This window comes from Vanacampus margaritifer, chromosome 16 (genome assembly GCF_051991255.1).
Source record: "Vanacampus margaritifer isolate UIUO_Vmar chromosome 16, RoL_Vmar_1.0, whole genome shotgun sequence".
Taxonomy (NCBI): domain Eukaryota; kingdom Metazoa; phylum Chordata; class Actinopteri; order Syngnathiformes; family Syngnathidae; genus Vanacampus; species Vanacampus margaritifer.
Genome location: NC_135447.1, coordinates 5,955,155 through 5,969,254, shown reverse-complemented (window position 1 = coordinate 5,969,254; position 14,100 = coordinate 5,955,155). Strand labels below are relative to the sequence as shown.

General features: G+C 36.6%; 2 protein-coding genes across 4 annotated transcripts in view; one reads left to right on the top strand and one right to left on the bottom strand.

Moving 5' to 3' along the window:
• Nucleotides 1-3,915: 3,915 nt before the first annotated feature.
• slc8a4a (solute carrier family 8 member 4a) overlaps nt 3,916-14,100 on the bottom strand; it is a 28,141-nt gene continuing 17,956 nt past the window's right edge. For all 3 annotated transcript variants that reach the window (XM_077546453.1, XM_077546455.1, XM_077546454.1), the window contains exons 7-9: nt 10,406-10,505; nt 8,612-8,884; nt 3,916-5,331 (exon numbers count right to left, since the gene is read on the bottom strand). In XM_077546453.1, the coding sequence (XP_077402579.1) occupies nt 4,952-5,331; nt 8,612-8,884; nt 10,406-10,505 (753 nt within the window). In that variant the 3' untranslated portion in view covers nt 3,916-4,951. The remainder of the gene's footprint in view (nt 5,332-8,611; nt 8,885-10,405; nt 10,506-14,100) is intronic.
• cnih2 (cornichon family AMPA receptor auxiliary protein 2) overlaps nt 10,365-14,100 on the top strand; it is a 40,478-nt gene continuing 36,742 nt past the window's right edge. The window contains exon 1 of the mRNA XM_077546457.1: nt 10,365-10,472. The gene's annotated coding sequence lies outside the window, so the exon portion shown is untranslated. The remainder of the gene's footprint in view (nt 10,473-14,100) is intronic.

Here is a 14,100-nt window from a genome sequence, read left to right as displayed (position 1 = left end):
TGCAGCATGTGTGTGTGTGTGAGCGTGTGTGTGTTGGGAGGTGGGCTCTATTGTCTCTGCTGTGCATGACATCATCTCAGGCCAATGGGGGAGCGCACGAGATCAAGAAGAGCCACGGGCGTGCATGTTGAGACACACAGTCATGCTCACATTCGTTATTATCATCAGTATCCGCTTTTCTTTCTTTCTTACTGTTTCTGTTCAATAACACAATACTACACAGGGAATTTAAATTATATATGGCTTTAAATACAGATACTCAAAATTTTCTATCAACGACTCTGGTAAAAGTAAACGTACTGATTCGACTCTTGTAAAAAGTACAAACCCTGAAATGTCCACCTTGTGGACGTAGGAGTAGAACGTACACATCAGTTTTCAAATTTAGGAGAAAAAGTAAAATGGCATGAGAGAAATGAATACTGAAAACACATGAAAATACAACAATTTAAGTAACAAAGTATTTGTACATCATTGCCACAACTGGAAGATTTGTTTAATAGTGCTAGGGTTTAGGGTTAAAATCTTTATCGCAGCCTTCCTGTGTTGAGTATTCATGTTTTCTCTATTCTTGCCTGCAATGAAGCAATGTAATTAGTTTATATAGTTTGGTGTCCGAGAAAAGGTCAAAACTCCTCGGCCAATTCATCTGGTACACCTTTTAATCTCCAGAGATCCAATACGAGAGCACTATTACTAATTCCGTATTTTCAAAGACAATGCTGCATTATATTGGTTGCATATTTGGTAACTAATGTGGTATTGGAAAAGCTTCCAGGCTTGCCAAATCATTTTCGGGAGATGTTGTTAAAGGCGTTGCTAATTGATGTTACCATTGCATGATGATGTCATTACATCATTACATTGAACATTACGTAGATGACATGCGGCAGTATTCAAATTGATCAGTCGACAAAGAAGAAAAAAAACTTGCTTTTTAGCGTAATATACTATACACACAACACATGATTTATTATGATTATTTATTTATTTATTTATTTTATATTATTATTTACTTTTATTTTTTTAAATGATTTCTAATATTTTTTTGAATTGCTTTATTTAATTATTTTATTTTATATTATATTATTATTTACTTTTATTTTTTACATTATTTCTAATAATTAAAATATATATTTTAAATTGCTTTATTTAATTATTTTATTTTATTTTTTATTATATTATTATTTACTTTTATTTTTTTAAATTATTTCTCATAATTAAAATTATTATTTTAATTTGCTGTATTTTATTATTTTATTTTATATATCTTTTTACATTTTTATTTATTTTTAATTTACTTTTTTTATTTATTTATTTGCTTTGTTCATATTGTTAATGCAACCGTGCACGACTTACCAACCAAACAAAATGTCTCTCACCTAAATGTTTTTAAAATTTTATGATCTCCTCACAAAAAAACAAACAAGCAATTTGTATTTTTAAATGCATACAACAGCTGCTGCAGTCAGCCAACAATGATTGAGGCAACTGTGACTTGTGTGGCTTCGCTATTGAGCTGAGCTGTCACGATTGCTGACATAACTCACAATAATGCCGAGCAGCTCGGCAGACAGGCTGTGTATTCTTCCGACTGTGTGACAGAGAAATCATTTTGTGTCATTTAGAGGGAAATGTGTGCCTTTTTGGCTTTCGGGTCACTTTTAAATGTAGCTGAATGAGTTGCTGAGTGCTTTTTGGGAAAACGCTGCTAAATTTAGCAAAGAGACCTCGGAGACCTCATCCCTGACATACAGGGACTCGTTGCATGTTTTTATATTTCCTTTCATGTCCAAAAATGAATTTAATTCAAAGTTCTTAAATGTGAGTGTAAACTGTTGCCTGTATACAGCATCATCACCCTGAATGAGATAGGCCAGTGTACGTAAACTTTTTAAGCCACCTCACTTTGCACTCCATGTACCACCATTGTGACAAACATTTAAATACAGTAGAATAAGTATTAATCAAGGATGTTTGAACAGTAACACTGTGCTTAAATATAAGGGAAAAAATACTTTAATACTGATTATATGAAATATATTGCACTTAAAAAAAATTTTTTTTAATACAAAACAATATTTCAAAAGAAAGTTCTAAATGAAAAACGTACTAAAAAGTAAAACACAACAGAACTGTACTGAATGATTTGTTGGTGCGCCACTAGAGGGAGCACTAGTAGCACACTTTCAGCCTTGCTGGGACAATAGACACGGGAGGGACGGATGTAGGCCTATAGGATCTCATTCTAAAGTTGTGCGAATAAACTGTGTATTGTGATGTATTACATGTTGCCCAAGTAATCCATAATAATAATAATAACTAATAAAGAAAAAACAGGCAAGTCTGATTTCATTTATGAAATAGGCGACGTTAACGCCAATTCAAACCGAGTAATCATTTAATCCAATTACTCTTCCAATTTATACTTATCTTCTGTATTCAGCAATCTGTATCCTAATATATTGACATAAACATAGTTGATTATTAGAGTGTTTCCTGCTCACCAAGAGGGGATCAATTACAGTACTTAATAAGTGTTCGCTTTTCATTATGTATGTACTGAGTAAACCCGCAAATGGGCCCGGCGGAAATGACGGCGGTGGGAGCGCTATTGATCAGCATAATATATGGTTTTGCTTAACAACTCACTTGCCCAGTTAATATAGTCAATTGATAGAAAATGAAGTGGTAATATTTTCGTTTATAGCTAATTTCATAATTACTCATAATGTAACCAAGGGTTTCAGACATTCATTTTGGTTACCTAAAAATAACAACTTTAAAAAAAAAATGAACCCAAAAACTATGTATTAAAAAATAAATAAAAAGAAAAAGTTGAGTATAATAAATTAATTTGTGAAAAACAACAACATTAAAAAAAATAAAATAAAAAAAAAATATATATATATATATAAATAAATAAAAAAACTCATTACTTCCTTATAAAACAAATATAGAGTATTTAAGAATACCAGAATCAGAATCAGATTTTTGGGCCAAGTAAGTAAAAACACACAAGTAATTTGTTTTCACAGTCACAATCCGCCCGAGAAACATGAAAAATAACAATGACCAACAGAGGGAGACAGAACGGGAAGCCTGCCGGTTCGCTACATTGCACCCTGAGTTTCTTGGATGGGGGAAAAAAAGGGGAAAAACATTAGGAAATCTGTGCTCTTTAAAGGGGGGCACAGACTTCTGCACACAGTAAAACAATAATGCCATACATACAACATAAAACAAATATTAATAAATTAATATTTAATATACTGTAAATAATAATAATAATAATAAAAATATCCATCCATCCATTTCGTTTTTCGGGGTTTTGGGTCAGTAAATAATAATATTATTTTATATAAATTTAATAATATTCATATCTATACATACAGTATTCCAATTTGTAAAACACCTTGTCACAATACTATATTTAAATATTAATAGTTATTGATAATATTTTATTAGCTTTCAGTACTGACCATTTAATATAATATAATTTAGTTCCTTCATTTGTTTTACTAACAATCCAATATCAGTGAAATTTTCATACACAGTACTAATTTTTATTAGCGTATCAATTTAATGTATGTACGTGTACATATGATACACATTAGCTGCTGTGCTGCACATAAAATCCACTAGCTCTCTCCTCCCCAGTACAATTATGCAGTAGTTGGACCATGATCTCATGCTTATGAGGAAATGATGTCATCTGGTCGGATCATAAAGTATTTTGGTGCCTTTAGGTCTACTTCACGCCAACATTTAGACATAAATACAGAAAATGCGACACATTGAGGTGAATATACTTTGTAGTTCCTTTTGTTCAAGTTGACAATAATAAAAAGATATAACCATAAAAAAGAAATGAAATGGGGCATTCAGTCAGAAAAATGAAGACAATAAGACATCTGACATTATCATAAATCACCAACATTTATTTCCATTTTTATACATTAAACATGCATATCAATATATTGAAATCTGACACTTCTACTGAAATTATTCCGTAAATATGGCTTTACAACTAAAATAAATAACACTCAGGTAAATACAGTTCATCTTTCGATATGGCACGTCATCTCAAACAACAAACCAGTTCAGTGATTGTGCTTATACTCAACGCAAAAGTGGACTTTTGCTTTTGTCTGTGCTTTTTTTTTTTCTCTAAAAGTGATGTTAGCGAACGGTCACAGTGTCAGTGTGATAAATAAGAAATATGGCATCTCACTGAACATTTGTGAAAACCATGATAGGATGCCTTTCACCAATTTGTTCACACATACGTACAAATGTAAACACGCTCAAATTGTAAACACAATTTAAAGCAGGCACTCTGTCCTGGGGGACCTTTGTTCATTTATTTGAAAGAAAATGTATTTAAACTATGAGTAATACCAACCATCACACGTATGAAAAGCATTGAGAGATTACTGCTGAGATTCACATTACAGGAGCACATCAACACATTGTTGTTCAAACATCACATACAGTACTTTAAAATAGATTTCCAAGAAACTCTTTATCTGACGCGTGCAGAAAAAAAAAAAAGTATTTCACAAAATCCACACACACAATGTTCATCTGTTACATGATATACAATGAATATTTAATGTAAAGCTCAAGTAATAAATACCAACGCACACACGTATGTTTTATAATTATTTTTTCCCTCTGTGATATTTTCCCATTTAAGTGAGTTGACATCCAATGTTTTCTTTCTATATAAATTTTTATAGAAAGTTATTTCATAAAAACCTAAAAACTCAAAAGAACTGTCTCTAAACAAAGATGCCAGGAAGCATGTAAGGTTATCTAAAATGAATATGTTAAAGGAAAATGTTTCGTTGGCAGCGCGACTGACACTATAACTAACTGTAAACTCCTGTGAAAATAAAACACATTCTTGAAAGTGTCAAAACAAGGAGATCCGGCCGTGCCCGCCGTCTCAGAAACCAGGCACGTAGCAGTAGGCCTCCAACGAGGACAGCAGGATGTAGATGAACCACAGGGAGAGGAAGAGGAAGAAGGTGATGAGCTTGGCTGTCCGTGGGCCGCCGAGCTCCGCGTTCGATATGCTCGGACGGCGGCGGTAGAGCAGCACCAACACGCACACCAGCGCCATGATGGTGAAGAGGGTGACAGAGAAGGCCAGGGAGCCCGGTTCAACCTTGAAACTCTTGCCTCTGGTCTTCCAGTAAACGGAGGCGATGGTCCACGCCACCCCGATGCCCAGGAACACGTTGACCGCGTTGCTGCCTGTCACGTTCCCGATGGATGCATCAGCATATTGGTCCTGGATGGCGGCCACTTTACTCGCAAATGTGTCTGGAACACAAGATAGGACATGAGAGAATTTGTCAAATACAACTTAAGATGTCTCCAGCTCACTTAGGATTCTCAACAGGATAGTTGGTACCTTTTCAGGACTGTGTGCAGATGTATTTTTATGGCCAACCAAACCTTAAAACAGGGGTCTCAAACGCTTGGCTCCAGGGCTATTTGTGGCCCACAAAACGTTATTTTGTGACCCACTATTAACCCTAACCCAAAGTCTTATGTTAGTGTGGCGCCACCTCTTTTTCCGTATTGTTGTCCTGAGCATTTTGTGTGTGATTACAAAAAAAAATATATATATATATATATATATATATATATATATATATATATATATATATATATATATATATATATATATATATATATATATTTACAGTTTTTATAGTTCAGATTCATAGTGTTGTAGTCAAGAGCACACCAACCAAGAACAAGACATTGTCAAGACTCAAGAGGATTGAGACTGACACAAGACAAGGACTTTTACATGAGAAGATCAAGACCCTTGGAGATCGAGACAGAGACAAGACCAAGACTTTTGGAGATTAGGACCTAGACAAAACCAAGACCTTAAAAGTGTCGAGACCGTGACAAAACCAAGAAATTTGGTGATCGATACAGAGACAAGACCAGGAGTTTTGGAGGTCGAGCCCGAGACGAAATCAAAACCAAGACTTTTAGAGGTCAAGACCTAGACAAGACCAGGAGTTTTGGAGGTCGAGCCCGAGACGAAACCAAAACCAAGAATTTTAGAGGTCAAGACCGAGACAAGACCAAGACCTTTGGAGGTCGAGACCCAGACACGACCAAGAGCAACACATTTGGAGGTTGAGACCCAGACACTACCAAGACTTTTCGAGGTCGAGACCGAGACAAAACCAAAACCAAGACTTTTTGAGGTCGAGACCGAGACACGACCAAGACCTTTGGAGGTCGAGACCCAGACACGACCAAGACCTTTGGAGGTCGAGACCCAGACACGACACAATCAAGACTTTTAAAAGTCGAGACCGAGACACGACCAAAACCTTTGGAGGTCGAGACCGAGACACGACCAAAACCTTTGGAGGTCGAGACCGAGACACGACCAAAACCTTTGGAGGTCGAGACCGAGACACGACCAAGACTTTTAGAGGTCGAGACCGAGACACGACCAAGACCTTTGGAGGTCGAGACCGAGACACGACCAAGACTTTTAAAGGTCGAGACCGAGACACGACCAAGACTTTTAAAGGTCGAGACCCAGACACGACCAAGACTTTTAAAGGTCGAGACCCAGACACGACCAAGACCTTTGGAGGTCAAAACCCAGACACGACCAAGACTATATATGTCAAAAAAATATCACCCAAAAAAATCCCGGCCAATATAATTTTTTCACTGCGTTAGCAACAAAAACAAATCTCTTATCTAGGGGGCTTGGTACTCCAGGCGACACCAGGTAGGCAGTGCAGTTGAACACCTGCATTCTGCGTTTCTCATTGATCATAATAGTACTGGCCTGGTCTCGACCGGTCTTAGTAAAAAAAACCCTGAGACAAGACACTGATAAGTGGTCTTGAGATCGGTCTTGGTGACAGCTTTCAGTGATATGTAATTCTGAAGTGACACCAAGTGGAAGGAAAAGATATCCTGTCACCCAGTCCCTATAATGACTTTTTCAAAACCTGCCACGAAGAGAACGGTTGGGGACGAGAACAGCCAATTTTGAAGAAGAACAGGTGACAGGATGTTGTTGTTGAGTGCAGGGCCACCCCAACTTGAAAGCACAGAGTAATTTGTGCAGACATGCTGAGGAGTATGTCACCAATCATTAGTCTACTGCTTTTTATTTATTATTATTATTTTTTTTCAATATTTAAACCCCTTTTGAATACTTGCCACCCCACACACATTGGCTTTATTACCAGATAAAATGTCAAAGACAACACCGGCAATTTAATTGTGAAAATATTCTTGGCCTATTATAAAACAATGGACTATTATATAATCTGAAGGGCACTCTACCCGGAAGGCTGATGGCGCTTCTCTCCATCGCCAAGTTTCATAAAGCTCGCCCCCACATAAAAAAAAAAAAGGAAAAAAAAAAAGCACATCGTGGCATAAGCTAAACCATTTCATTGACTTTAGTCAGCAAAAGTGTGTGTAAATACTGAGCGCTCAGCATTTGCTTTACTGCGCGATAATAAAAGTATCTATTGTGTGATGCTTAAACACAAAGCAAGCATTCAGACACCTGTATGTAAATATTCTGTAACATTTTCTTTTCACCAATTATTTAGCCACTCATTTGAACTCATTCACTGCCATAAATTCATTTAAAAAAAATATATATATATATTTTTTTTAAATTGTAATTAATCGCATGACTTCACTAACTTTAACTAAGGATTAATCACAAATTTGATATGTTCTAAATGTACAATAAAAAAAATCTAGGTTTTCATACTCTTGTTAACAAAAACGGAGAAAATGTTAAACTAAAGGAAATAGTTAAAATGATTTTTTGACGTTTATAGCCGTCAATGGCAGTGAATGACTAAAAGAAAAAAGATTATTAAAAATTCAGGACGTCAGCCAATAATTTTTTTTTAATTGTAATTAATCGCATGACTTCACTAGTTAACTCACGATTAATCACAAATTTTATATCTGTTCTAAATGTACAATAAAAAAAATTCTAGGTTTTCATACTCTTGTTATAAAAAATGGAGAAAAAAATTAAACTAATAGAAATAGTTCAAATTAATTTTTGATGTCAATAGCCGTCAATGGCAGTGAATGAATAAAAAAAGATTATTAAAAATTCAGAACGTCAGGCAATTACATTTTTTAATTGTAATTAATCGCATGACTTCACTAGTTAACTAATGATTAATCACAAATTTTACATCTGTTCTAAATGTATAATAAAACAAATTCTAGGTTTTTATACTCAATTGTTAACAAAAGTGGAACAAATGTTAAACTAATAAAAATACTTAAAATGAATTTTTGACATTTATAGCCGTCAATGGCAGCGAATGAGTTAACTGCAATATTATGGCACCACGTTGCCGGTAAACAAGCAGCAGTTTGGCACATAGTGACCCAAACCAAATTGAGAGACGGCGTGCAAGGTTAACCCAAACCATGTTTAAATCAAAAGAAATTTTTTACACACAAAATGACATGTTATAATAAAGATCGAGGCAAAGGTTACACAGTTCTCCCCAAACAGCTGCTCCTGCAGTGGAGACAAACATCAGACATAACGACAGCAGACACCCACCTGGGACAGACGTGCCCAGGGCCACGAACACCACGGCGGTGACCGAGTCCTTCAGTCCGACGGTGCACCCGAAATGAGAGGCCAGGTCCCCGGTCACGGCTGTCAGGACGCCAATTAATGAGATGGACACGAAGAAACAGGCCCATCCGTTCCAGTACTCGGTGGGCGGGACGAAAGCAAAGAGCACTTTCCAGAAAACCGTCAGGAAATGCATGATGTAATCGAAGCAGGAGGGCAAGCGCTCCTCGCCACTTTCTTCCTCATCGTCATCACCTCGGGAAAAGTAGAAGAGACTGGAATTAAGGCCTGGGATACATACGCACATTGATCATACCTGTACTATTTTCAATTTGATAGCTACCTATGGGAAGCTATAGCATTTAGTCAACTATTGTTCTGTGAGCGGGTCATATCAAAACACACATAATCAAAAAACTGCAGTGATCTCATCTTCAACTGCATCAAAATGAATGGTGTGCCAAAAAATCGATGCTCATAAGAATCGTGATTCTCATTTAGTACGATTCAGAATCTATTTTAAATTATTTTATACTGTCTTGCCTTTGTTTGTGTGTGCCTTTATTTGGAGCGCTGTTCACGTTGTACCCGGTTTGGCCACTGAGGGGCAGTGTGGTTCCACGCGGTCTAATACACTTAAGTTGTAGCCACATTAGAAAGTAGAAGGAAAAAGTCACGATCAAGTTTTTCCAACGAAGTTTTTTTTTTCAGCGTGGAGCCGTTCTTTTCAGTGAAAAAAGTGCCGCGAGTTGCGCGCTAATTAGCATTAGCGAGTCAGCCTGGAGTAGATCATTACAATTCCTTGCACATCTATAGGAAGGAAAAATCCTTGTCAATCAAATAATTTTTAATCAAAAATCATTCTTAATCGAAAAACGATTTTGAATTGAGTCGCAGACCCAAAAATCTGAATCGAATCGTGAGACATTCAAAGATTCCCACCCCTAGTAAGTAAGTAAGTAAATACTGTAGGTATAGGTAGGTAAAGCACGTAAGTAGGTAAAGTAAGTACGTAAAGTGTATGCCATCATTAGTTTGCGCAGGTGTACTGGTGAGTGAAGCAATGACTCAGTGAGAGGGCCTTGTAAAAAGGCAGGAAGTGTATTTTCTATTTATAAACTCTGCACGCAAACTTAGGTGAACTCGGAGAAAAGTAGTGAAAAGAGCATGTTAAGAAAAATGACACATCGAGCGTGCAAGTCATTTTTTGTAGCGCTTATGTGCACGACTGCCGATCTAAAAGGTCATGAAAGCCAAATAATGCCAGCCGGAAGGGTAAGATTATTTAAAAAAAAAAAAAAAAGATTTACCACAGCGCAAACATTACTATAAATACTTGATGGCCATTAATTGTACAGGTTGGGGAGAACTGGCTAGTTGAGTTTTAAATGATGAGCCACATGCATTTTTAATCAAATGCCTGTCTGGGTTAGGAAAAATGCAAGAAATGAGCACAGAGTTGCAAAAGTGAAAAGCTTTCAAATAGAAACTAGAGAGCTCCGTAGTGTGCACTCTAACAAGAATAAGATAATAATATGTAATAAAAGTGTGGAAAAAATACACTTACACGTTCATGCTTGGTGCAGATATATGTCATTGATTTCAAATGTTTTAATTAAAAATGGATTCTTGACAAAGGGGAATATTTTGGATACTGGACACCCACCCATAAAAAACCCCCGCAAAAAGCAGCTGGCCAACTGAATCAAGCTCACGGCAATATCGACCTTCCACAGGTTGGGCGAGAGAGTGACGTGACGAGACGTGCAAACTCACCTGCGCTGACGGTGACGGCGCTAACAAACTGCTCCCTCCAGCTGCTGCTCCCCACCACCAGAGCCAGGTTCGTCTTTTTAATCAGCTTGTCCACCGTGCTCTGCCGACAGACAAAAAAAAAACAAAAAAAAACGCTGCATGAACATGACACTGCATACTAATTTGAATAAAGTTATCACTAGCCTCTTTTTTAACTTAAAAAAAAACAAAAAAAAAACGAAGTGGGAAGTTGGTGAGAGAGATGGACAGTAAGGGTCATTAGCTTTAACCACCAAGGCTAATAAAACTCCTACACTCTTGGTCCAAAAGAAACAAGTAAATTGTTATTGCCACTCCCGATGGGCCTTTGCTTGACCCGCTCACTGCACTGCACCATACTGAGACTGAGAGAAGTTATCTAATTTGGGACAAGAGAAAAACAATGAGAAAATATTCTCTCAGTTTTCGGGCAATGTTCTGCATCAGTAGATCTGCTGAAAAAAAGAATAGAAAAGCCAAATGACTGTCATTCATCATTTTCACATTGGTTTAATTAAAAATTGTTTCCAGTTCAAAACTTTTTTTTTTTATCATGTGGTGTCACGTGGAGGTCAAGACACACACGTGACTCAAATGATTGGTGACATTGCTTGGCCTATCTGTGCCGTTGGGAATTTGGTGCGCTCAATAGTTGACTTGACGGTACGTCGTGCAGTTTCTTTATTATTGAAATCCCTTCATGCTAACTATGTTGAGCAGAAAAACCAGTCAGACGAATATGTGCAGTATGAATTCACATGTATGGTGTTCCACAAGGTTCAATTCTGGGGCCCCTGTTGTTCTCATTGCATCTGCTGCCCCTGGGTTCCATCTTAAAAAAAAAAAAAAAAGCAAACCTAAAGCAACACTTCTTTAAACTGCATGGAGTTGGGAAATATAAGAACGCAACACTTTCTGAATTCAAGGTGAAGTTCTTAAATTTGGAGAGAAAAAAAAACTTCACTAAAGAAGCTTTCGGTGAATGAGCATGAAACTGGTGGGGTCCAGTACCTCCAACAAGGTTAAGAACCATTGTGTTAGATGGTTAAAAGTTTTTTCCACTACAGTACAGACTACTTTTGCATTTTAGAAGAAAAAAAAAAAAAAACAAAGTAAGAGAAATGAGAACCTGCAGAGTTACAGTAATCATATACATTGTCATCTGCTTTGTTGCGTTTTCATTTTTGCTTTGTTCTTTCTTTTCTTCCCGTGCGTGTCCCCCTCGCAAACCTCGTTCCATCCGACAGAGTTTCTAATAAATATCACAACACAAACCACCGCACAGAGAGTATTTGAAACTCCCCTGTTGCACAGGAAAAACTGCTCCAGCATGAAAAAAGGAAGACAGATTCATCATTCTGCATGACCAAGCAAGCTGAACAGGACAGGTTAAAATAAATAAATAGATACAAATAAATATATATATATATATATATATTAGTGTTGCAAAGCATTCAACATGGATACAGCATGATGTTTGAGTGGTTAGTCTGCCTCACACATCTCGGTTCGGGGTTCAAATTCCACCTCAGGAAGCAAAAATAATGGAGAAAAGGAGAAGGGCAAGTCCACGTCAGACTCTTTAACGAGCGCCTCAAATGAAAACGCAAAACAAACAAAACAAAGAACCATCCATTTTGTTTGCATAGAAAATCACATCATTCAATCAAAGTCACGCAAATTGGATGCTCCAGTCTCGTGCTCTGCATACAATAAGCAATTTAGCAACGGGATCAATGAATGGATGTGGGGAGAGCAAAAGTGTCTGCTGTGTGTTTCTAATGAGTAAACCACCATGTCGTATGAAATCAAGCGGATTCTGTTGTTAACTCTTATTCTTGTTAATTATTAGTCAAGTATTGTATATCGATTTGCAGGAAGCTTTACGCATCAAGCTAAAGGCTTCGTTCAGTGAAACCTCCATTACTGCTGTTTGTTTCCATTTCAGCCACCTGATGTTGATGCAATTCTGTGTAAAGAAGGCATTATTTGATTACTTTATTAAGTGTAATCTTTTGCGTGTTCAAATAAATTGCAGAATTGAGATCGTATGAAAAAGTTCCTTTAAGGAGTTTATTAAAAAGAGCTCTTAAAGACACAGGAGAATAGCTTACATTCGAAGGTGATGTTAAGCTTCCAGTGTGACGAATATGAAAACATACAGTTGCTTTATATGCTTGTAAAAAGAATACTCCCGCCCTTAGACTTGACAAAGAATTAGTGTTCTTAATAAGCAGACATGATGATACTGATACGATTATCTCAGCTCCCCACCAGCCTCGGAGAAATGACGTAGACAGGCTTTGACCTTGGACCTTCCGTTTTTACGACCAAATGACTAATGACTTGATAACTTGACCACTTTTAAAACATACACATTCTTATCTCAAGAACTGGAAGGGAGTGAGAGATTCCAATATATTTCACAAAAACATTATCACAGTGTTATTCATTTAACTACACATAGTTGTATGGCATCTATGTACTTATAAGTAAATTCAAAAACAGTAAACATATAAATTGAAAATGTTAAATGTCAACAGTATCCATCCATTTTCTGTAGCATTTCTATCGCAGTAAACGTTGGATGAGGGCTGGAGTACGCGATGGAACTGTCACAAGTCAATTGCAGGGCATGTTGATAATATAGCAGGGCGTCTAAATAACAGGCTGGGGGCTATTTGGGGCTGCTGTCCTATTTTTAGTGACCCGCAGCATTTAGGAAAAATAACATTTGACACAACCCTATAACGCTATATTAAAAATATGAATAAAATATAATGCAAAAAGAAAGGTGTTAGGTATGTGTGCAAGTGTGTGAAGGGTCAGTGTGAAAAAGTGTGGGTGTCAACCAAATGTGTGTGTGTGAAGGGTGTTGCAAACACATCCCCCATGCTACTAACACCTACTAGGACTGCTGAAAAATTAATAGGTTATAGACACGTATACAAAGAAATCAAGCAGTAACATCATTTCTCTTAACTCATTCACTGCCATTGACGGCTATAGACGTCAAAAATTCATTTAAACTATTTCTAGTAGTTTAACAATTTTTTCCACTTATGTTAGCAAGAGTATGAAAAAACTAGAAAAAAAATTGTTTTACATTTAGAACAGATCTAAAATGTCTGATTTAACAAATCAAGTAATGTGATTAATTACAATTAAAAAAAATTATCGCCAGGCGATTAAAATTTCTAATCGTAATTAATTGCATGACTTCACGATTAATCACAAATGTTATATCTATTCTGAATGTACAATAAAAAAAGTCTAGGTTTTCATACTCTTGTTAACAAAAGTGGATTTTTTTTTTTAAACTAATAGAAATATTTCTAATTAATTTTTTACGTCTATAGCCGTCAATGGCAGTGAATGAGTTAATAATGTCTTGTTTAGAGGGGAAGTCAAACTCCCCCATCACCTCCAAAAAAGATTATTGACAATAATATGTTCTATGCAGCCCAACTCATCTAAATATGGTATTTTGGTTAATATTGCGTTAGAGGAGCAGTTTTTATCCACATCAGAAGGCGGCCAACCAATCAGCTAAGCTTCAGAAAACAGGTGTGCTGTGATTGGTCGTTGCCTGATCCCTGAGCAACTGTGATGTCACCTTCAGTCGACAGCAAGTGGCAAAATGGCCGCCCCCGGAGGTGGATAAAAACAGCTGGATT